This window comes from Plecotus auritus (genome assembly GCF_963455305.1).
Source record: "Plecotus auritus genome assembly, chromosome: 14".
Lineage (NCBI taxonomy): Eukaryota > Metazoa > Chordata > Mammalia > Chiroptera > Vespertilionidae > Plecotus > Plecotus auritus.
This window is the reverse complement of record NC_137780.1, coordinates 7,430,911-7,455,139: the sequence shown is the minus strand read 5'-3', so window position 1 is coordinate 7,455,139 and position 24,229 is coordinate 7,430,911. Positions and strand designations below refer to the sequence as shown.

Here is a 24,229-nt window from a genome sequence, read left to right as displayed (position 1 = left end):
TAAATTTTGATTAATTGCTCTCTTAGAGGGTTGAGCCAATTTGCATTTCAAACAAAGTTAACTCTAAGAACTAAGCAAGACTTAGAGACCCTCAGAGGGTGAGTAACGTGACCCAGGTTCTCAACTTTCAAACGCAGACCCAGCCAGGCTGTTTCTTCCAAGATACAGATGTCTCGGCTGCCATCTTAAAATATAACTCTGCCTTTCAAAGTAGGGAGCAGCATTCTGTATTTTTTTATATTCTCACTCAAGGAAGCAATAATGATAATTCTTCCATTATAAAAACATTGCCCTTTATAGTTTTCTTTCTTTCTTTTTTTTTTAAAATATATTTTATTGATTTTTTACAGAGAGGAAGGGAGAGGGATAGAGAGTCAGAAACATCGATGAGAGAGAAACATCGACCAGCTGCCTCCTGCACACTCCCCAGTGGGGATGTGCCCGCAACCAAGGTACATGCCCTTGACTGGAATCGAACCTGGAACCCTCCAGTCCGCAGGCTGACGCTCTATCCACTGAGCCAAACCAGTCAGGGCTGCCCTTTATAGTTTTCAAAACATTTTTATATTCTCATAATAATCCTATGCGATGGACATTGATTACCAGCCTGATTTATACATTTGAAGAACTGAGGCTCAAAGGCAAAACACTTAAATTTTAAAATATAATCAAAAGATGGTTCTTGGCCAAAGGCCTTGTAAGCCCCACACCGCGGAAGCACCCAGAATATTAAAATGCTGGTAGAAGAGGTGAAATGGGGAGATGAGATTAGTGGCTGTGACTGTATTGCTGTTGGCATATTAAATGCATGAACAGGAAACACACTGAAGTCTCTGGCCATGGGCCCCATCACACCTCCAGGAGTTTTTTTTCTGGCAGGCCTGTGTATTATGGCCCCGGGGAAAAGGGGTGATTTCAACATAGCTGCTTTTAAAATTGTTCATTACATTTGGTCCAAAACGGAGTTTAAATTCCCACCATGAATACCATGATCATTGCATTTATAATCACAGAGCCTTCCATTTACAGTAGTTCCTTTTTTTATGATGTGGACTCGCCCTCTGTCTCATCCCCTTTCCTGTTCTATCCTAGGCTCAAATCAACTCTTTTTCTCCTTTGTCTCGGTTCTAAAGAGAGAAGCTTTTTCTCTGTATGGCCGTGGGTCACCTCTTGAGTTCAGATGGAAGCTTTGCTGTTCCACTGGTCCCTGAATCCTACACAAGTGCATCTACTGAACTTGATCCATAGACATTTCTTGGGACAATCTTCCTTCCGGTTTTGCTTTTTATTATTTTTTTCCTTCTAATTCACAGCTTATAAAGTCAATATGATTTTTCTCATTTTATGATTAAAGACACAATCATAGAAAGCTCATGTGACTTACTTCAACTACACGCCGGAGTTCAAATTATTCTTTACTATCCACTAGCTCCTAATTCATCGCAAGAAGTCTCCAAGTTACGAAAAGGTTTTGTTCCAGAAATTCATTTGTAAGTCAGTGATTTGGCATTTGAACTGCATTTTACCACATTGGGGGGAAAATGTTATAAATGGTGATTAAGTCCGTTGGCTGGCCTGCAAAAATCTGTTTAACTCTTATGTAACTACAAAATGATACATTTGTAACTTTTAAAAAAGAGAAATGATAGTTGTTATTCTGGTTACAAAGGAAAAGAAAAACTATTATAATCATTTTAAAAATATTTTTATTGATTTCAGAGATGAAGAGAGAGACAGAGAGGTGGGTAGAAACATCAATGATGAAAGAGAATCACTGATCGGCTGCCTCCTGCACACCCCACACTGGGCATCGAGCCTGTAACCCAGGCATATGCTCTGACTAGGAATTGAACCATGACCTCCTGGTTCATAGGTCGATGCTCAACCACTGAGCCATGCTGGCTGGGCGAGAAATTACTTTTTCCTGAGGAATGGTAGATTCAATTAGAACTGTGGTCGGCAAACTGCGGCTCGCGAGCCACATGCGGCTCTTTGGCCCCTTGAGTATGGCTCTTCCACAAAATACCATGGCCTGGGCAAGTCTATTTTGAAGAAGTGGCATTAGAAGAAGTTTAAGTTTAAAAAATTTGGCCCAAAAGAAATTTCAATCGTTGTACTGTTGATATTTGGCTCTGTTGACTAATGAGTTTGCCAACCACTGAGTTAGAAGATAGGGAAACATGGAATTGACAAGAGCTCAGAGGGGATGTTAGTGCGCTTGGGAGGGTGTTGGAGAAAAATTGATAGCCTCTGTGTTAAGCCCAGTTTCACTTGAAAACTCTGAGGATTTTATTGTTAGACTAGAGGCCCGGTGCACAGATTTGTGCACAGGTGGGGTCCCTCAGCCTGGCCTTCGTCCTCTAGCAATCCAGGATCCCCTGTCCTGTGGGGATCGGGCTGAAACCAGAAATCCAACATCCCCCGAGGGGTGTAGTAGTGTGCAAAGCGGCAGGCGGCTGGGGAGGAGACTGAGCCTGGGTCAGGCTCCACGCTGCTCCTGCTCATCCTGGCCCCGCTGTGCCTGCCGCTGCCGTGGAGGCGGGAGAGGCTTGCACCGCCGTGGCTGCACTTGCCAGCCGTGAGCCTGGTGTCTGGTGCCCATCAGGCAGCTGAGCAGTGCACTCCGGCTGTGGGAGCGCACTGACCACCAGGGGGAAGCTTCTGTGTTGAGCATCTGCCCCCTGCTGGTCAGTGCACATCATAGCGATCGGTCAAACTGTCATCCGGTCGAATGGTTGACCAGTCGCTTAGGGTTTTCTATATATAGATACTTTCACTAGCACATCTCACCCAACAGCTATGATTAGAGTCAATAGGATTGACTGGATTAAATCCTTTAAAAAAATAGACTCTGAGATATTAACCAACCTGGGATGGTGGAACCAGACCATCAAACCAGAAAAGTCTTCCTTCCTTCCATCCTCCTGATGGAAGGTGAAAGGCAGGCATTGATGCTCCCATTCAGCCCAGTAGATCCCATCAACTGGTGTAGCTTGGCCGAGGTCTGGAGGGGAGGCTCCCGGAGCGTGAGTCATGGGTGGAGGCGAGAAAAAGAATGTGCCTTCAGTATTTTAGAGTGAGAGTTTCCACTTCTGGGAAATGACTGCATTTATCTCATCCAGCTTCTTACATTATCTAGACTGCCTTTCACTTAACCCTACAAATAAACATCTTACATTTCAATTAGCTTAAAAAAAGAGTTAGTGCCTTTTTAGATGGCCTTTATGTTCTATTGTTTTCAGAGCATTGGCACACAGCACTTTCCTTTTGTTAACAACAAAAGGGAGGATCTGTTCTTTAGTAAACAGAAGCTTAAGTGAGCACATCTTGCTGAGCTGGCACATTGAGAAAGTGATGGAGGATTAGAGTTGGTGTCTCCTGGGTCAGTTAGGGTTATTCCAGCTCCCTGCCTGCCTTCCTACTAGTTGGATAATAGAATACATTTCACTACCATTGCTTGGTGTTAGGTATGTTATCTGAATGTTTTATAAAACACATGAAACTATATTTTATAGTACATATTTATTCCCAGGAGTGACTCAGTGAAGGAGAGAGCAGCAGTATTGACTGCAGCAATGCAAAAGCCCTCTCAGTCGCCATTACAAAGGCAGTGGGGTTGGCAGACCCCTTTCAAAGCGATGATAAGGCTGATGAGAGGCAACAAACAGCTCCTTGATTTGATGTATATTTTGATATTTACAAATGCTTTGTCTTTTTACTAAAACAGTTGAGTAAATTCCATCTCTCTTAGCTGTGATACTTATATAATGGAATGTCTGTGTGTCCGTGTCTGTCTGTTGTGTTTGAGGAGTTTTATCTAAAAGGTAAATAAATCAGTAATGCTAAATTTGTCTCCTGGCATACTGGGTATCTTCTGGGCATGAGGATGCAGGTGGAAACTCTGTGCATTGTTCTGGCATGTTCTGGGGGAGGCTGGAGAGAGGGCGCTCCCGAAGCTGTTTTATCTGCATAGAAGAGTGCTGTTCCAGAAAGGTTAGCGAGCCAAACCATTCTTTTCCTCTTGTTGGCTTTCCTGTAAGGTTAAATAGACCCGTCATATCGAGAACCCTTGTTTTCAAAGAGCTGTTCTTAAGTGTATTTCCTGACTTCCACAGATTCGCCTGCCTCACAATAACTGGATGATTTGATATCATTGTCTTCCTTAGGGTCAAGAAATTGGAGCATGGCTATGAGCAATGGAAACAGCGATGGTGTGGTTCTGAGCAATGGCAGCCTCGCAGTCAGCACAGCGTCCCCCAGTCCCCTGCCCCCCTCTGACGGAGACCTTGCAGCCCAGCAGCTCACGCCCAAAGAAGCACCAAGAGCAAAAGTGAGTCCCAACGGATGCCTGCAAGTGAATGGCACAGTCAGGCCATCCTTCCTGCCTTTAGACAACCAAAGAGCCACTCCGCTGTTGCCGCAGTGCTGCCATCCTTGCCCATACCATCACCCGTGGACCAGCCATAGCAGTCACCAGGAGAGCCACCCCGAGGCCGGCTCGGCGTCCCCCTCTGCTTTGGCCTCGTGTTGCATGCAGCCCCACTCCGAGTACTCGGCACCTCTGTGTCCACACCATGCCCCTGTTTACCAGACCGCGTGCTGCCTCCAGCCCTCTCCATCCTTCTGCCTGCACCACCCCTGGCCCGACCATTTTCAGCATCAGCCTGTGCCACAGCACATAGCCAACATCAGGTGAGTGGTCCCAAAGTGTGGCGAGCCGTTAGCATTCATAATGTGACTGATTATATTGGATGGTAGGGCACATACAGCCAGTGAGTGCATAAGTAAGTGGAACAACAAACCTCTCTCTCTCTCTCTCTCTCTCTCAAAACCAATAAATTAAAAAAAAAAAAAAAGATTTACAGAGCAGTGTGAGCCCACTCCGACATGGCTCAGCCCGGCTGGGCCCTGGAGGAAGGGCGCATGATTGGAGAGGAGCGGGATGCTGGGACCAAGTCCTACGAGCACTGTCAGTCACGTTCAGGAGATCGCTAGACTTCATCCTGTGCCAGTGGGAGGTATTGTGTGTGTATATGTTTTTTGTTTGTTATTTTTTTATTGTGGAAAAATATATATAACAAAAGTGATCATTTTTAAGTTTACAGTTCAGTAGCACTAAGTACATCCAGATGGCCTTGCAATCGTCACCACCGTCCATCTCCAGAACATTCTTCATCTTCCCAAACTGCAACTCCATACCCATTAAATCCAGTCACTCCCCATTAGCCTCACCCCCAGCTCCTGCCAGCCACCATTCCCCTGTCTGTCACCGGGAATCTGGCTACTCTAGGGACCTCATAGAATTGGAATCATAAGAGTATTTGTGTCCTTTTGTGAATGGCTGATTTCACTTAGCAAGGTTCATTCAAGGTTCATCCAAGCCTTAGAGTAGTACGTCAGAATTCCCTCCCCTTCTGAGGCTGAGTAACACCCCGTTGTGGGCATGGATAGCGCGCAGTGCGTTTATCCTGTCTTCTGTCAGTGGGCAGTTGGGTTGCCTCACCCTTTGGCTGTTGTGACTCATGCAGCTGTGAACAGGGGGAAACAAATATCTGTTTGCGTTCCTGCTTTCACTTCTTTCGGGCCTACACCCAGAAGTACAATGACCGGATCATATGGTCATTCTGTTTCACGTTTTGGGGAGCCAGCAAACTGTTTCCACAGCTGCTGTGGCTCTTTACATTCCCACCAGCAGTGCGCATCCTTGCTCACACTTGTTCTTTTGTGTGTGTTTTTTAAAAATTACAGCCGTCTTAATGGCTGTGACATCACAGATTTTTAAGCAAAAAGAAATCCCGTCAGATTTGCATGTTAGAGAGGCCCATGATCTCTCTGCATGGTAGAGAGCAGGTTGGACTGGGTCAGGACCATTGGAGAGAGGAGGAGCAGGAGAAGGCTTGTTGCAGTAATTCAGGTGAGAGACGATGGTGACTTGAACCAGGGTTTGGAAATAATTTCATGCTGGAGAGATTTACAGATCCTACATCCAGCTGGTCAGGAGAGTCACCTGGAGAGTTAGAAAATAACATATGAATAATAGGAAGGTTTTTTGCACCAGAAACAGTAGAGACCCCTAGGAGTTCAGAGGTGGGAAGGATCCCTGTGGAATGAGGTCAGGGACAGTCTGATTGAGAAGAGAGAATTGAGTGACCCTCAAAACGTGACCAGGACGTGAGAAAGGACTGGAGGGGGCAGAGCATGGGAGTGGGGGGAAGTATGCAAGAATAAAGCCATGCTGAAGGAAAGTAAGGAGAATGGATGGCAGGTGAAGGGTCATCTGGCTGGTCACGAGCGATGATAGGTATTCCATCCTGAACAGTCGGGTTGTCTCCGAGCCTCCAGGCTCCTGGCCTGCGCTTTGTCCTGCCGAGATCTGGAAAATGTCTCGCAGGAGCCAGTCACGTTCCATGTGTGCTGGCTGAAGCAAAGTATTCATTGGGGATCTTCTTATTGCCATATTAAATGGAAGGGGCAATGGTTTATGACAATTACTAAGGAGTTCTGCATCCAAAAATAGCATACAAAATTTCTAATCCAAACTGCACTTACCTTTTAATTTGGTGTCACAGAGAAATGAGCTCAGTGGTACCAGAGGACTTCGTAAATGATACTTGGCAATGCCACAGACGCATGACCATGGCAGGCAACCTGTGATGGTTTTGGGCACCTGCCAGCTGCATTTTTATTTCCCTGAAGGTGATTTCGTAGACAGATGGTCAGTTTGAGTGTTCCCCGTGGCACCCTGGAGGAGTTACAGCTATGCAGAGTTAAGAAGGCACAGAGGGGCTCAGCACCCGCCAGCATTAGCTCAGCCCCTTAAAGGTTAAATAAACATTGTCCTCCCCCCCCCCCCCGCCATATATTGTGACTGTGTAATTTTTTTGAAACCTCTATTTTCTTTCTCCTTTGGCTCTTTATTAATTTTCCAATTTCTGACTCTTTTCCGAAGTTTTCTTTTTGTTTCCCCTTAGGGCACTAGTTACTTTCCGTGGAGGGAACTCTTTAGAAGTAAGGATTCTTGTCTTATGTCAAAAGAGAGAGAAACTACTACTGGAAGCCTTGTTCTTTTGTATACGCTGTATCATAATGTCCAGGGGTAGTTATAGCGTTGGGCAACATTTTCCGAAGTGTCTTCCTTTGCTACCCCTGGCCTTCGGTGAGCCACCCTTTCCCCTTTCCTGAGCCCTGGTGACTGTGTGATTGTGGTTAGCTAGGGAATTTGAACCCAAAATCACTGTGAACACTTCATCAGCTGTGTAGCATGAACCTGGACATGGACACAGACCCCAGAGTCTCCGATTTGCCCACATCACCAGACTCAGCCCAACGGCTTTTGTAAGATGTTGGAGCCACGAGTGGAGAAATTCAAGTTAGTTACTCACTTATTTAGCAAGTATTTAATGAGTACTTGCTAAGTGTTAAGTGCCGGGACAGGTTAAAAACTGCAGTCCATGGTCCCCATCCTCACAGCCGTGGCAGTACTGTGGACAGGGTAAGACACCTGGATTGAGCGTGAGCCGTCCCCAGGCAGGTTGCCTTCCTTGATCAGCAAATATTGACTGAGTAGCTGCTTTGTTCCCTAGGGCAGTGAAGGTAAATATCAATGCTTTGTCAGGGGCATCGCCGGTTCTTCTGTTAATACACAAAGAGAGCAGTTTGGTAAGTTCATTTCCCCCTCTTTTCCTCTCTTCGCACTGAAAGATTACTAAAAGCTAAAAAATCATTGGTCTTGGTTTACTGATATTCGTTGTAACCTGTCTGGGACTATGGCGGGTGCGTTGGAATCCTGGTTCTGCCATTTGCCAGCTTTCTGGCCTTGGGTAGATATTTCAGCTCTCAGCGTTAGCGTCTCTCTCTGTAAAGACAAATAACTGGCCATTTTGCACATAGCACAGTGCCTAGAACCAAGAAGTCATTCCTTTCTCCTCTCTGTTCCTTTCATTGTCTTCCCTCTTTCGTTGGTGGTGTTCTTGACTGCCTGTGCTAATTCTGTTAGTATTGTTTTGGAAACCAAGCCATTCCTGAATCCTGATGTAGCTAAGTATGGCTTTTCATCCTTACTTATCAATCGCACAGTTCGCCCCATCAGCCTCCAGGAAAGCAAGTGGAAAAGGTCGCAGATCTGCCTCCGGAGAGGAAAGGGGGCTGTTGGGAATCAGTGGGCCTCTGCAGCCCCGACTCAGGGCCCTATACCTTCTACTAATTATATAATCTGATTAGATAGTTAATTTTAGAAGTCTGGTCAGATTAAATCTTGATTTCACTGCAACCAGGGTTTATTTTTACTTTCCTTAAAGTAGTCCAAATTAACTTTTTAAAACAGGATAATGTTTGTAAAATTTTAAATGTTCCAAGCTCACTTGCCAAAGTAAGTGAGTTTGGCAGCCGGATTGAGCGAAGGCCTGTTTTATTAGCAGCACTTCTTTTAGAGACTTTTTTATGTTATAAATGAGCAGATTTTAGCGTGTGCTGTGCCTCGTGGAATGCTTTGCACAGCCTGCAATACATTCCAGAATGTGAGCCTTGGTCATCTTGTATTTTAACCATCCATATCAAGGAACAATGCCCTTCTTATTTTATAAAATTAATTAATATAACATTTTGCCATGAAGTAATATGTTCTTTACCCCCTTTCCATGTTATTGCTTAGCAGGTACTAAGAGGGAAGAACAAAAAAGAAATGATTCAAATTTTCCCTTTTTCGTTGTGGTTAAAACTAAAGTTTCAAAAATGTAAACTATTTGGCAAACATAAACGTCATTGTTATGGATCAGCTGCAGCTCTAATTCCAGGAAAAAGGCAATTATCTGTGGTACCTTCTTCTCAAATTTGGTTGGATTGTTAAGTGTAATTTAAAAGAATTTATAGAACTAAATATTTATAGGAGAATTTTGATTGCTGTACTATTCTGTGTTCTTTTCAGCAAAATTGACTCTACAAAATTACATCTTTTAAAAAATATATTTTTATTGATTTCAGAGAGGAAGGGAGAGGGGGAGAGAGAGAGAAACATCAATGATGAGAGAGAATCATTGGCTGCCTCCTGACACCCTTCCCCCCCCCCCCCTCCGCTGGGATGGAGCCTGCAACTGGGGCATGTGCCCTGACTGGGAATCTGACTGTGACCTCCGGGTTCATAGGTCCTCGCTCAACCACTGAGCCACGCCGGCCAGGCTCTTTTTTTAAATATACAAACCAGATAACCAATTGCTCGGTGTTTGGGAGTTTGAAATACAGCCGACTGCCTGGGGCATATCTGGAACCAAATATTTGTTGAATGAGTGATTACAAAAAAAAAAAAAAAAATCTCAGGAAATTATTTTTAAATTTATGAAGCTTAAATGTGTGTGTTTTTTTGAAAACCTCACAGAGTTAGATTAGTCACTGCCATCAGGCAGCTTATAGTCTAGGAAAGAGATGATCAAGGCAAAAATAACCACACTCTCTGAGGACCAAAATCAAAGTGCAGAGGGCTCGGTGAGTCCCAGAAAGGGAAAAGGGGGCATAGGAGCACTTAGAGGAAGCATCAGGGAAGAGGGGGGAGCCAGCTGCCCAAAGTAAGGGAACAGGAGGACAGGAGACGGGGAGCAAGTGGAGGCAGCCTGGCAGGCGGACTCCTGTGCTGGAGGAGGGACCAGAGGAGGCCTCACGGGGCACTGTGCCCCTTGGGTTCATCCCATTAGACCCTTGAAATCAATATGCGATAATCAAGGAAGACTGCTCCCTAGAGCGCTAGAAACAGCGGGTTCCAAATACTGTGTATTCCTTTACTTGTGTATTTATTAAGCATCTACGTACTCTAAATGCAGTAAGTCTATACTTCTAACTCCTTCGGTTCCTTGCTGTTTCCCTACGCTTGTTGAGCCAATTTCTTTGTACGAATGCGTAGCTCCAGGGCCTAACAAGGAGCCAGGTGTTTAGTGAGCACTCACAAAGTGGTTCTTGAATGAACGGAGGGAATGGTTGAGTCCCACTCAGGCCCTTCTGCTGCAGAGCTTGATTCGAGGCTGTTCTAATTTAATAATGAAAATCAGGCCCCATTGGTCCAGCGCCGTGAGATGTTTGCCGAACAGCAGGAGGAGGTTCATCAGGCTTTGAGTCCATCTGAAAGCTGTCTTACTGCTGTTGTGTGAGTTCATTTTGGGGCTAGCCCATCCTGTCCTTTGACTCCCCTCCCACCACCACCTCCCCAAATAACTTGGTTTCTAACATTTTAAAAATTATAGCCTACTAAGAAGAGGAAGGAAGGGAGGTAGAGGCCCGGTCCACTCCCTCAGTTCCTAAGCTACTTTCTGATTTGATGCTGGACCCCCTTTGAGGAATCCTGGGAGGGGCCGGGAGACTGCCCGGGGGAGTCAGCCCCCAGTAGCCTTTCTGTTTGCTCAGCTCGGGCACCTCCAGGGTATTTGCAAATCTGGTGTAAGTGACTCTATAAGCAATCAGCAAGGTATAAAATGGGTGGAGTTTGGGCTTACCTTCGTGCCTGTGTATTTTATGAATTTAGAAGGTGGAAGAAGATGAGAGGGGCCTGGAGCAGGCGCGATGCCTCCTTCGGTGTGACTTTGCTGAGCTGCTGGTTTAGTTAGATCAGTTTGCTTTAACCCCATTGGACTGCTGCAGGACTCGGCGAGTTACCAAATGGCTTGCGATTCAAGCAGGATGCTTTCTACGGGAATGGGAGCAATTTACTGCTTCGGAGCGCTACTTGGTGCGTCCAGTCCGAAGCAGCACAGGGGACACTTAGCGCATTCATTCCTCCAGACCTTCTTTGTGTGGCTGTGGTCCCTTGGGCCTGCCCACCGCCCCCTTCCTTAAACACTGCTTCCATTATGTCGCTCCTGTCGCTGCTCAGAAATCTGCCCTGGTTTCCCCGGACTCCTAGACCTGGCATCGAGAGTCCTTTAAGGGATGGCGGGGGCCTTGGGAAGAAGGGTGTTCAGGGCGAGGAGTCTTGCAGCCCGGTATAGGGACAAGTCAGAGCTCAGTGAGTAAGATTTCTGTAACTCCTTTCCCCTGCTCTAGGCGGTTCAGCAGGAATCCGATCAATGGCTGTCTTCGTTCCCGCTGCTATTTAATTGGCTGTTGGACTCAGATCATTATTTTGGTTCTGGCCCACACTAACTATTCTGGGTCTTCGCTTCCCAGGCATGCGTCTGGGACTTGGTTTTCCGCTCTCAGCCATTGATCGGCCTACCATGTTGGCCAGCAGAAACTGAAGCTATTTCATTGTAAAGCTATCCCTGGGGAGATTTCTTTAAGTGTGTTATTTGCTTGTTATAATGTTCCCCTCTAACACAGAATTAAACCCTACATTAAGCTTCAAATTCTAGGGATTTTTCCCCCCTCTTACCCCAACCTCCTTCTCCCAAAGCTTAGAATTCTAGTGCCTGGGCTGTTGGCTTGAGAAATGTGGACCTTGTTCCAGCAATCCCATGCTCTTAAGTTAGTTAAGTTTAATGAGATTTTTCTGGCGTTCTTATGAGTTTCTCTTGGATCTCTTATTAGCGATTATTCGCATCTTATTAAGAGAAGTCTAACCTGTGTGCCTATTTAGGATGTTTTGTACAGGGCTCACAGCAACAGCCCGGCAGGGAGTGGCTCGAGTTTAAGGGCACGAATACTTTATAATCAAGTATACGTTTAAAATGTGGCACTCAGGGCTGCTTGCTCTAAGACCTCCACCCACACCATGTGGCCTTCACCTCCTCGCTGGCAAAGAAGGTTTTCTTTTAACCCAGGCTACTTTGCAACCATTTCAAAATATTTTGAATTAACCAGTTGTCCTTTGCAGAATTCGAATTGCTTTAAACGGTTTCTTTAAACAAAATAAATAAATAAATAAATAAGGCACTCTTAGCCTCCTCTTTGAGGGTGTGCCTTGCGCAGGGCCTGAGCCATGTGGTGTGTTGACCTTTGGGGCTGCCCCTCCCCCTCCCCCTTGTAAGTGGCAGAGACAAAATGTGTTTGAAAAGGAATTTCCCATGCCCTGCTTCCCTCACCTCTCTGCGTCCGCAGAATAGCTGCCCTTTAACTAGTGATCTGCCAGACCTCGGAACTCCCATCGTTTTCAGGAGAAATAATTAATAATAGAAGAGGAAGTGACGCCCCTCCCCCATGCTCATCCAGTTTTGTCTGACACAATTCCTTTCTTGGTTCCCGAAATAACTGGGGAGAAATAGCATCATTTTCTTTCATTTTATTTTTTTGCCTGCTTGCTTCTTAGGACCAAGCTCTGCTAAGAATAGAAAAAAGTCTTTTAACTTATATTGGAACTCAAGCTGTTTGTTCCATGAACATTTGATTTGTTCCAGCTTTAAGGGGTTTTGAGTCTGAGTGGGACGGACAGACTCACGTACATTGCACACAAAACATTCTTCTTTGGAATCCTGGTATCTTTCTTTTGCCAACGAGTTTGGTTAGGTTGGCTTGGGGCTTTATAAATACGTGCAAAATGCACATTTTTGTCATTTTCACTGCAGCCTTTTATCACATCTCGGCGATATTCTTAGTGTCTCTAGAGGGATATTGCAAATTATTTAACAGCTAAGTTGGGGGGGGGGTTGTTTTCTGAGGTGATCAATAGCCACTGAATGCTTACGAGGGCTTTAAAGTAGATCGAAGTGAAGGACTAGCAGGAGAGTTTCTCCATAAAGCCAACTCCACTCTGAGCTGCCACCATGGTTTATAGAGAGTTTATTTATATATGTTTTTCTTGATTTAAAGATAGCAGAGTTAGGTCGAATTTTTCTCGGAATCTAAAAGGGAGAGCATTTGTGACCTGGTCCACTGTACACATCCTGGCTTATTCGCCTTCTCCCTATGTCCCTGTCCGCCTGTCGCCTTCCTGTTTTGGTGCTTTACTGCTCGCTGCTCAACAAGGCGGGGAGTGGGGGACGGCGACTGGAACTTCCAGGAGGGAGAAGAGCTGACAAAGGAGTGATTTAATGACGCCGGGGAAGTGCAGGGCTGTCCCGAGGCAGCCTTCCTTAGGGGAGACGGTAACGCATCTTTGTCCCTCTGCCAACGATGTTCTCGCACAAGTGAGCCAAGATTATGAAAAGATTTAAGTTTTCCATATGGAAGAGCCAGATTCGGGGCCAGGAAGAAGGAACAGAAACGTGTTTTGAACGTTTTTGACAAGAAAGAGCCCTTGGAGTCTACGTATGAGAGCCTTTCCCTCCAAAATACCGCAGTGGAAGCCGGGTTCTGGACTTAGGCTTGAACGTGAGTTTACTCTGCGAGAAATAGTCTGTGAACAAGGCCGGCACGCGGGGTCTTGCTGTCACACCACTGCCCTGGGGGTTCCCGCCGTTGCTCTGTCAGGAGGTTGTTCTGAATGAGCAGAAAGGCCTGTGCAATTTCCTTTCAGGATTTTTGTTCTAGATTGTAAATTAGCATATGTGCGTCCTCGGGGAACTGAAGTTCTCATATTTGATTGGGGGCCCATTTAATAATCTCATCTGATCTTTTTCATTAACTGGAGTTGTTTTCAAGTAACAGATGCAAAAATAACACTCTAAATTACCCATCAGTTTTCTAAAGGGAATTAGGATGTCTTACATACTCCAGCGTGGGACTTGCCCCTCCTGAAGCCAAAATTACCAACACAGTGTGATTCGGTGAGGAGAACTGGATCAGTGGATCCACTAGGACAGATGAAACGGACCCCAGTGTGCAGAAAACCTGAATCATGAGCCCCTTGGCGGCTCCATGGGGTCCTGACTCTGCCTCGTCCTCATTCTCAAATGCGGCCGGGCTAACATTGAGACTTCTGACAAGCCAGGAAATCCTAGTCAGCCCTTGCTCAGGAAGCAGGACCGCAGAAAGCGGATCTCCGTATTCCCATTCCTCCCGTTTCCCCAAGTCTGGCTAACCAAACGGGCCCCAGCTCCCCGAGAGATGTCTGTTCCCACTGTCCTAGGACCAGTCAGAACCTGCACTTGTCCCAGCGATCGCTGAGCTCGAGGGAACAGCGCTTGCTAGATGGCACCACACCACAGCCCGCGCTAGGACGGCTCAGGGGCCCGGCCAGACGTGGAAATTCCGTCTCTTGGCTGCACAGTGTGCCACGATCAGCGCGCGATTGCCACACTATCAGATGCCACGGGTTTTAGGAAAATGGATTTTCAGATTCTACTTTTCTCCATAAAACAGGGCTTTACAGAAGATGATACCTGGCGCCCCTCAAAGGCATAGTAAGCGAAACGGGGCAAACTGGCGTCCGGATCAAGAATGACTCTGCTTGTAAAAGAAGTCATAGGGATTACTAATGAAACTTCAAATGCATGTCCAAAAAGTCATGTCGAAAAACATGCCACAAACGAGGGAAAAAATACTGGCCACCATTGTGATGCCTTAGCTTTCATACAGACCTCTTTTAAATAAATAGGAAACATAGATGTATATAAGCAAAAGAGACATGAAGAAATGTGTGGGTGTGACTAGTTATGTGCATATAAGTAACGGTAAAAGAATGGGACATTATACAGCTAATAAAAATCATGTTTTCAGATTTTAATTACATGGAAAAAAGCTCATTATCCAGATGGATAACACTTGAGACTATGACCCTAATTGTGCATCTTTAATGTGTATATTTAGGCACAGGGGGTAAAATACTGAAAGGAAATAGATCCAGCAGAGGTTAGATCTGTTAGTGAGAGTAAGGGTGATTTTTTTCTTTGTAATTTTCTGCATTTTCAGACTAAAAAAATGAATGTGTGTTTTAATCAGAAAACAAAACCAACATTAAAACAAAATTGATCTCCTCAGTAAAGCTTGGCTCCTCCTTTAAAAATTAAAATTCATGTTTTGGAATGGGAAAACATTAAGCAAAAAATGTTTATCAAAGATCTTAAATAAATAAAGAAAGAAAGAAGAGCCCTGGCTGGTGTGGCTCAGCTGGTTGAGGGTCATACTGGGCACCAAAAGGTCACCAGTTCGATTCCCAGGTCAGGGCACATGCCCAGGTTTGGGGCTCAATCCCTGGTAGGGGGCATGCACGAGGCAACCAAATGATCTTTCTCTCTCACATTGATGTTTCTCTCTCACTCACTCGTTCTCTCTCTCTAAAGTCAATAAAAAGCATTTATATATATTTATATGTATATATATATATATATTTTAAATAAAGATTTTATTCTGCCTTTCTTAGATGGTGGATGGGAAACTCAGGAACGAGGCTTTGGAAATTTAAAAACAACTCTTTCACTCGTGCACGCTCTCACGTTTGCTCTTCTGGTAAAACCCTTTGGGTTGGTGAACTGGATGAGTCCTGACCACTTCTTAACCACGAGTGTCTTTGATGACCTGGCCCCATTGCCTACAGCGCTTCTTCCTCCTTTGACACCTGCTGGTACAGATGTGTTCCTGGCATCCAGTTCATCAGCCCCCTGTCCGTCTAAGTCAATGGTCGGCAAACTGCGGCTCGTGAGCCACATGCGGCTCTTTGGCCCCTTGAGTGTGGCTCTTCCACAAAATACCACGGCCTGGGCGAGTCTATTTTGAAGAAGTGGCGTTAGAAGAAGTTTAAGTTTAAAAAATTTGGCTCTCCAAAGAAATTTCAATCGTTGATATTTGGCTCTGTTGACTAATGAGTTTGCTGACCACTGGTCTAAGTTAACAGACAGGGAACTCTGCCCTCTCTTCCCACCAGCACTTTTTCATTAAACCATTTGTCTGGCCATTTAAAACACCTCTCTAGCTATTCATGTAAAGAGCCAGCATTACTTTTCAAAGCATTTTAAGACACTAGTTCTTACCTCCCTTACAGGAGGACTATTTTTATTGATTGTTCACATGGAATATTTCAATATAGAATTTTGATGGGGGAACCTGGCTTCTTAGCTTTTGCCTAGCAGTGTGTTAAAATAATTATGATCTGAAATTCCACAGGAGAATACAGTCGAATTTCAAGGCAGAAGAAGACCTTAGAAATAATTTAATTCAACTCTCTTTATTTTACAGACAAGGATGGAAGACAGAGAGGTTAATACCCAAGATGAACCCCCATTTAATAACAGGTCTTCTTCCTCCTGTGGTCTTTTTAATACATTCTCCTTAGAATAAGTTCCTAAACTTTGGAGTGGCATTTGGGTATCATTGGCATACACTGAGTGGCCAGATGATGATGATCTCTGAAGGCATAATAATCTGGCCACTCAGTGTATATCCTATATCATAAAAGGCTAATATGCAAATTGTCCCCTCGACCAGGAGTTCGACCAGCAGGCAGGCCGGCCAACCACCCATGTCCCCTCCCCCTGGCCAGGCTGGCCGGACCCCACCCATGCACGAATTCATGCACAGGGCCTCTAATACACACACACACACACACACACACACACACACACACACACACACTGAGTGGCCAGATTATTATGCGTTCAGAGATCATAATAATCTGGCCACTCAGTGTATATCATAGTTTTGGGGGTTGCAAACAGAATCTACACCATTGTGAAATGAATATATTGAATTTAAGGTTTTAGCCGGAAGTAGAGTGTCACAGGGGCCCCACTACAGCCTGAGAACATGTGGTTCCACCCGGGGCGGAGGGTGGGGGAAGAGTCCTCATTTTTCTTCAGAAAATTCTCAGTTGTCCTCGGTCTCAGATTCTCTTTTTTAACCTCAGACTTTTGGCTGAGAAAACACTTTTCTATCAGTATTATTTTTATAAAAATCTGTGTTAGAGTTGTGCTTTGATCTTTATTTATGCAAGCTTTTGGTGTTTATTTGGAACACCTAAATTTAATTTTTATGCTAAAGGAGGACTATGAGAAAATGTAGGTTAGGAAGAAAAATCAATTCACTATATATTGTTGTTCTTAAAAGCATAACTAAAGGATTTCTGCGGAAGGGGAGGGAGTAGTCTATTCTCCTGGCTAGTAAAATGAAGATGTCCCAGCAGCTGCCGAGTATTGGTTTCACTGTTGGAATTCATTTTGATACAGTGGATTTTTATTATTTGTTTAACTCTTCCCAATGTTTTTTTTAACAGCAGGTGTGACTTTTAACCTTCCAAACTGAAATTGTACAACAGCGAGTAATTTTGAAGGGGCAAAATAATCCAAAATATGTGAGAAATGAATCGAAGAAAGATTAGTAATCTTTCCATGTAATTTTGAGCTCAAATAATAGCTCTTACATTGAACAAAATAGAGACATGTTATACTAAAAATTGAGAACTGGCAAATGTTAGAGGAGAAGATAATTGGCAAGGTTATAAATTATGATTGTTTATACTTTTAATCTCTGGTCTAGTTGATGGAGGCCTTGTCTTATTAATAAAATAGATAACTTAAACCTGTTTTCAGAAATGCAAAGATATCTTCACCGAGGTTATAATTAATATATATATATATATACTCTTATTTATATAAATTGTACAGTTGGTAATGAAAATGCAAAACAATTTACTATTTTATAGATAAGATCCATAAAACTTTGAAAGTGGAGAAATGTGTGTGTCTTTCTTATTTTAATAAAATTAATGAAATATATTTGTTGACTAAGCCCCCAAAATGTACTTATAAAACTAATCATTTGGACAACCTCTTTGTGTTGTAATCCAAATCGTCACAAAATTCACTTCCATAGGCACTGCCACTATTTTTAATTCATTATATAAGTATGCATTAAATGTAGCTTTCAGCATTTCTAATTGTACTTAATGTACCTCATTATAGGTAAATATTAACAGTGAGTGTGGAAATGTGTTATAATATACATAGGATATATAAATCTTGGCTTATCCTAAATTTCATCAGAATATTTTTCTTGTAACACCATGCATATTTCTGACAATTGATGCTCTTAGTTTTGATTCACATGTTTACAAGCGTCTCAGAAGCTTCCTGAGTCCTTAAAGGAAGACAGTCTTTTCCACTTTTCTCTCTCGGCACTGTGGACCTGGACCGCTGCAGCAGCTCCAGCCTCGTCTCCTTATCTGTAGTGTTGCCCTTTCTAGATCATCCTGCACATTGCGGGTCATTCATCCTAAATAGTGTTTTCATCATGCTCGTTCTTGCTCAAGAAACTGTAGCAGCTTCCTATTTCTATTGCCCATTCTAGTCTCCTGCTTCCCCCCGAACAACTGCTGCTCCAACAAGCCTCCCTCCTCCCTCCTCCCTCCTCCCTCCTCCCTCCTCCCTCCTCCCTCCTCCCTCCTCCCTCCTCCCTCCTCCCTCCTCCCTCTCAGGAAGGCCTGTTGACGTAGCTACGCTGCCCCGCAGTGCTGCTTAGCAGAGGTTTGGCACAATATTTATTTTCTTTCTCTCTCCCTCCTGTTTATCCATCTGAAGCCCACCTGTCCTTTAAGACCTAGCTCAAATTCTACTTCTTACGTCAAGTTCAAGGCTACTCTTTGCACCACTCTGTTCCAGTTTCACCTCCCTGTGCCTCATTCACTGAGTGTCCTACACGTTTAAGTTCTGATGGTCCTTACTCTCCAATTGTTTCTTGTCTGGATGTCACATTTTCCTGGCAGGTGGTCCCAGGCAGTGGTTCAAGCTCTGATCATGTAGCTCTACTCCAAGCCCCACTGAGCCAGACCCTGGGGAGGAGCCTGGAAATCCCCACTTTAATAACCTTCCTAGGTGATTCCAGTGACGATCAAGTCACTTGGTGTCACTTCAGCTGTGTAGTAAATCAGCTGACAGAATGAACTGTAGATTTTGTATTAAATGTATTAAGTTCCGTGTGTAGTGTTATTCTTTTTTAATCTATTTGAGTTAGCCAGGGTGCCCCATTCTCCCCAAATCAGTATCAGTGAGAGACATCTTCAAATAAAATATTTCAGCCACATATACATAAATGAATACATATGCAATTTCCCTTTATAAAAATTCTTTCCACTTCTTAATTATACAAATAATGAATATAGCCTCACGAAGAACTTAAAGATACAAAAACTTACTCTTGATTTCTTCTCCCACGTCAAACAGGGCTATTGATTTGCCATATTCTCTTCCGAACTTTTAAAAGACATTTACATATTTGCTCAATTTCTTTTCTAACATTTACTAGTAAAAGGTGCTTGGTATTTATTGGATGATCTGTAAATATTAGTCCTGCAATCCCAACCTTTCCCTCCTGCGTTATTTTATATTTTGTGTAGTAGTTGGGACTCTGTTCGTATCAACAATTTCAGACATCAACATGACCAGTACTTTGAGTCAGTATCCCTTGAGCGTCCAGGAAATGCATCGCACAAGTGGTTGTGGTTATTGTTCTTCAGATCACTGGACAAAACCAGAGCACTTAGAGCTGGTGCATGAGAGATGAATTAGCGGCCAGGCTTAGCATGTCCCCAGGGCTCCTGCTTCATCCTCGTGGCTGAACCCAAGTGTGCCAGTGGTCGTTCATGCAAACACTTAACGATGAAGAATGGTGGTGGTTTTGTTGGAAATCTTTTCAAGAATGCTCACTAAAGTGTGGGTTCTTTATTTTCAGACGCTTTCTTCCTAACGTGTCAGCGCTGAACCCGTTATCACTTGCAGAATATGTGTGAAAAGGCAACAGGGCCCAATCCCGTGGGACTGTTGCGGCTAAGACGTGCTACCTGGAGCACTTGCTTGGCTACTAGTTGTTCAGAACCATACAAAGCTGTTTTGTCCAGAGCTTTGATTTTCCCCAGTGCTGGGCAGAGCCATCTGGGATTGGTGCAAGCCGATACTGTCCCTCTGTATGCTGTGATATTAATCCTGCAGCTCTGTCCACAGTAGAGTTCTCTAGACGGGTGACATGTCTTCATGTTTCAGCATTCCATTTCCCTCGCCCTTCAATCTCCCACACTGTCCTCAAAAATTATTAAAAGAGAGAGAAACGGTGAGGGAAGCAGGCCATTGGTAGCTTTTTAATTTTTTTCCGTTTCTTGTTGACATTTCCCCTCCCATACAACTTACTCTCGGTTATTACCTTTAAAACATTTCCCTTGCCTCTGTATCTGCCCCAATGCCCCTCCTCATGATTCTCCTCCCACCCTCCCTCTTTCTGAGAACTTGACAGTCTCATTAGCTGTCTCCTTGGCATACCCCAGCTCACCGGTCATCGGAGTAGTGAAGCCAGGGTCCTCAGCTGCTGTGACAGTTGTCAGCCGTGCAGTGCCAGGGGCCATTGATCCCTAATGACGAGCCCCCGGGTCTGTAAGTGCTTTATTTACTTACCTTTTTAGGGCAGCGTTGAGCTTAGCCCTGTAACAATGTCACTGTCACGCACTTTCACACAGAAATGCTTTCTTGAGTGGGAGAGAAAGGATGACACTCCGCCTAGGCCTCTGGGGATGGGGCCCAGCCTGTGGGAGAGGGTCCTGGAAGCTGCCAGTGTCATCCCTAAAGACCTAACTGAAGTGCAGGCAGTGGTGCCCAGCTGAGGTGGTTATTTTGGGGGGTGTTTTGGCCGTATGGTATTAAAAGGTGAAAGAACGCTGGGAAAACAGTGTTTCTCTCTATAGCAGAAGTTAGGTTTATTTGCTTGTTTTTATGAGTTTTTATTTGTCTGCATAAGTCTGAAGTGAGTGTGAAAAATCACCCTGTAGCTTTTATTAGACAGGTATTAAAAGTTGCAAGTGGGCCGAAACCGGTTTGGCTCAGTGGATAGATCGTCGGCCTGCAGACTGAAGGGTCCCAGGTTCGATTCCGGTCAAGGGCACGTACCTTGGTTGCAGGCACATCTCCAGTGGGAGGTGTGCAGGAGGCAGCTGATCGATGTTTCTCTCTCATTGATGTTTCTAACTCTCTCTCCCTCTCCCTTCCTCTCTGTAAAAAATCAATAAAATATTTAAAAAAAAATATGGACACTTGACATGAAAATCTAGAATCTCTCGGTTTCCAAAGAGTTCTCTGTTAAAAAAAAAAAAAAAAAGTTGCAAGTGGGAAGATTTCACAGATGGAGGAAGACTGCATTTGAGGGGTGAAAGTGTGTGATGGGTTCCTGCCTGCCTGCTTCCTCAGATGTTTTCTGGGGAGGCTGTGCGGGGGGAGGGAAAGATAGATAACACACGGCGAATCAAAGGGATTTCATGTCTTACCTGTAGTTGTGGTTTGGGCGTTTCAAACATCTGCTTGTCATGTCCATTAGTATAAAAACTTCAAAAGGATCCAGTGTTTTCCCAGGAGGGATCTATGTGGGAATCTCAATTTTTCTTTCTCAATCGATGTCGACAATCTCCACTTAGGGTCTCAAGTTGAACATAAAGTGAAGTCGTTACTCAAGCAGAAAGAATGCGATGAATCCGTAGTTTCTGTCTCAGAGGAGTAAACTAGTCACAGACCCATGAATTTCTCAGCAAAAAAAAAGCAGCAAGAAGATAGCAGTGCTACGTAGGAAGAAATAGAATATTTACGTTTGTTACAACCCAGAACGTGTATAATAAAATATTCCTTTGCAGATGCAGATCTTAGTATAGCCTGTCCCGGTGGTTCTGAGGATCACTTCCGACCTAGAGATACCAAATCCCTGTTGCCCTCCGGGATTCTTCCAGAAGGAGAGGGCAGTGAAATGCTGACTACAGACATTAAGCCTTTATGTCATGGTGCTTCGTTTCTGATGGTTTTTCCTTTGCTTTTTTTTTTTCCAGACCATCCAGACCTTTCAAGTTACCAAAAAGGTACAGTAATTGGATCATTTTATTAAATAGCCATCTTGCCTGCATGCTTTCCCCTCCTCGTATTTTCCCCACGTTCTGCTGCTGCCTCCACCTTCCTCACTCATAGTTCTGTGAGGGAGAAATGAATTTCCCCTGAGCTGGTTGGTTGATGGACCCCATCTCCTTAGTGGTTTTTATCTCCAGGTGGATTTCCAGCCTGATTCTGTTTGTGTTTCATCGCTCACATTGGCCCAATGATTTTGCTCTCCCTCCTGTAATGGATTGACGGGCCTCTCATTGAGAAGAGAGATACATAATATTGTGCCAACTCACATGGCTTGAATTCATGGCACTTTTTTCCAAATACCTGGGTTGTGTTTCTCCCTAAAAATTCTGTTGCCCTATAACGGTGGAGGGCTTCTTTTGCGTGAAAATTTTAAAGTTTTGCCTTTCTAGTGGAAGAGCAAAATTTTAAATGAATACGAGTTTCTGAACCAACGGTCTTGTCTCATCAGATGTCCTTGAACATTATGGTTTCAGGTATAATGTGATTACACCATAAGAAACACAAAGCGATCTTTGAAATTCACTTGCTAAAAATGCTCAGATGTGATCACTCTGAAGCCCTATCTTTGGAGTAAAATGACTACATAAATTTTAATATGAGTAAATGCCTCTTCCATTTAAAAAATACTGATTTTTTTAAAAATATATTTTATTGATATTCTACAGAGAGGAAGGGAGAGGGATAGAAAGCTAGAAACATCGATGAGAGAGAAACATCGATCAGCTGCCTCCTGCACACCTCCCACTGGGGATGTGCCCGCAACCCAGGTACATGCCCTTGACCGGAATCGAACCCGAGACCCTTCAGTCCTCAGGCCGACGCTCTATCCACTGAGCCAAACCGGTTTCGGCAATACTGATTTTTTAAAATGTTGGTAAAATATGCACAGCATAAAGTTTACTATCGTAACCATTTTTAAGTGTTCAGTTCTGTGGCATTAAGTACATCCATATTATTATGTGGCCATCACCCCCACCCATCTCCAGAACTTTTTTCATCTTGCAAAACTGGAACTTCCCCCATCCAACCCCTGGCAACCCCCGTTCTTCTTTCTGTCTCTGTAAATCAGACACTCTAATACCTCATCTCAGTGGGATCAGGCGTGTTTTGTGTGATTTCATCACAGGCTGATTTCACTCAGCATACTGTCCTCAGGGTTCATCCAGGAAGCATGTGTCAGAATTCCCCTCCTTTTAGAAAGCCGAATGATATTCCATTGTACGCATATACTGCATTCTGTTTACCCATTTTTGTGAAAAAAGATGGAAAAAATAAAGGGAAGAGGTTATATCAGTAGAGATGGCATATTAAGATGAATTTTCTTTTTTTTTTTAGAAATACTAGAGCCTTCTTAAATGACTGAAATTTTGCATTTTAAAAACGTGTACATATTTTTTTCTATTAGATAGGTATTTTTTCAAATCCTCATTTCTTTTCAGTATTTACACATATAAATGCAGCTTCTCCGAAAAAGCCTGTCCCGGCCCCCCCCTCGCTGGAAGGAGTCTCTTCCTTCGTGGGTTCACAAAGCACTTGGCCTCTCCCTTCGAAACCCCCTCTGCCTTCCTGGTTTTGTGGGTGTCCGTGTACCCGGTGTTCTTTATTAGGCGCTGGGTCCACGTCTGCCGGTTCTATATTCCCAGAATGCCCTGCGCGTTACTGTGTAAATCTCATCGCTTCACAAGAAAGAAAGACTTGTTTATCCTGTTTTCTTTCATGACATTTCTCAAGTTGCAGTCATTCCTCCCACTAAATTGATCGTTGATGCCACTGGATTTGTAGGTAAAAACGCATAACTTCTGGTTCATTAGAAAGAAAGTGGATCCATTTAAAATGGGAAACCTATGATTACTAACATTTTGAAATGCTCACCTTCAGAGGACAAGAGGAATAAGGAAGAGCTGCTCAGGGAAATAGAAAGGGAGAAACCCAAGATGCCATTTTGAGGAAGAAAGGGGTAGCTAGAGTGTTAAATATGGCTCAGGTCAAGACACCTGAAAACCATGACTGGCTAGTTGATTCGGGCAGTTTCAGAAGAGCCGTGAGCGCAAGGTCCAGGCTAGAAGAGGGTTAGGGGTTGGTGGTTGGTGAGGAAAAGAGGGCCTCAGGTCCAAGGCACTTGCCACTCTGCAGCGTGGCCGGCTGCTCGGAAGGGAAAGGGAGAAAGAAAAGTCTTTCCAGAAAGGCATGGGCGGGCGGGCGGAGGGAGGAAGTATCTTTGTAAGCTAAGAGGACAATGTGCTGTAGAGGGTCTTATTGTAAGAAAGGGCCCATTTTCAGGAGACCCCTATGATGTCACTTGAACAGTACGTTTGCCCTGTAAGACACTTAGTTTATTTATTCATTTATCTTCTTTTTTATCCTCACCCGAGGATATGTTTATTGATTTAGAGAGAGAGAGAGACATCGATCTGTTGCCTCCCATACCTGCCCCTCCCCCCCAAAGTGGGGACTGAACCTGCAACTTTTCGGTGTATGGGATGATGCTCCAACCAAAACCAGCTGAGCCCCACCCGGCAGGGGCTTCGTTTGTTTATTTGCACAGTTATTTCTGATGTGGTTGCCGAGTAACCCAA

The 24,229-nt window shown here is 44.2% G+C and overlaps 1 protein-coding gene across 4 annotated transcripts in view; it reads left to right on the top strand.

Annotated features, from left to right (window-relative positions):
- DISP1 (dispatched RND transporter family member 1) overlaps positions 1-24,229 on the top strand; it is a 116,882-nt gene that overhangs the window by 72,355 nt on the left and 20,298 nt on the right. For 2 of the 4 annotated variants that reach the window (XM_080650890.1, XM_080650889.1), the window contains exons 2-3: positions 4,167-4,692; positions 21,578-21,607. In XM_080650890.1, the coding sequence (XP_080507016.1) occupies positions 4,184-4,692; positions 21,578-21,607 (539 nt within the window). In that variant the 5' untranslated portion in view covers positions 4,167-4,183. The remainder of the gene's footprint in view (positions 1-4,166; positions 4,693-21,577; positions 21,608-24,229) is intronic. The other 2 variants (XM_080650891.1, XM_080650892.1) reach the window with 1 other exon arrangement.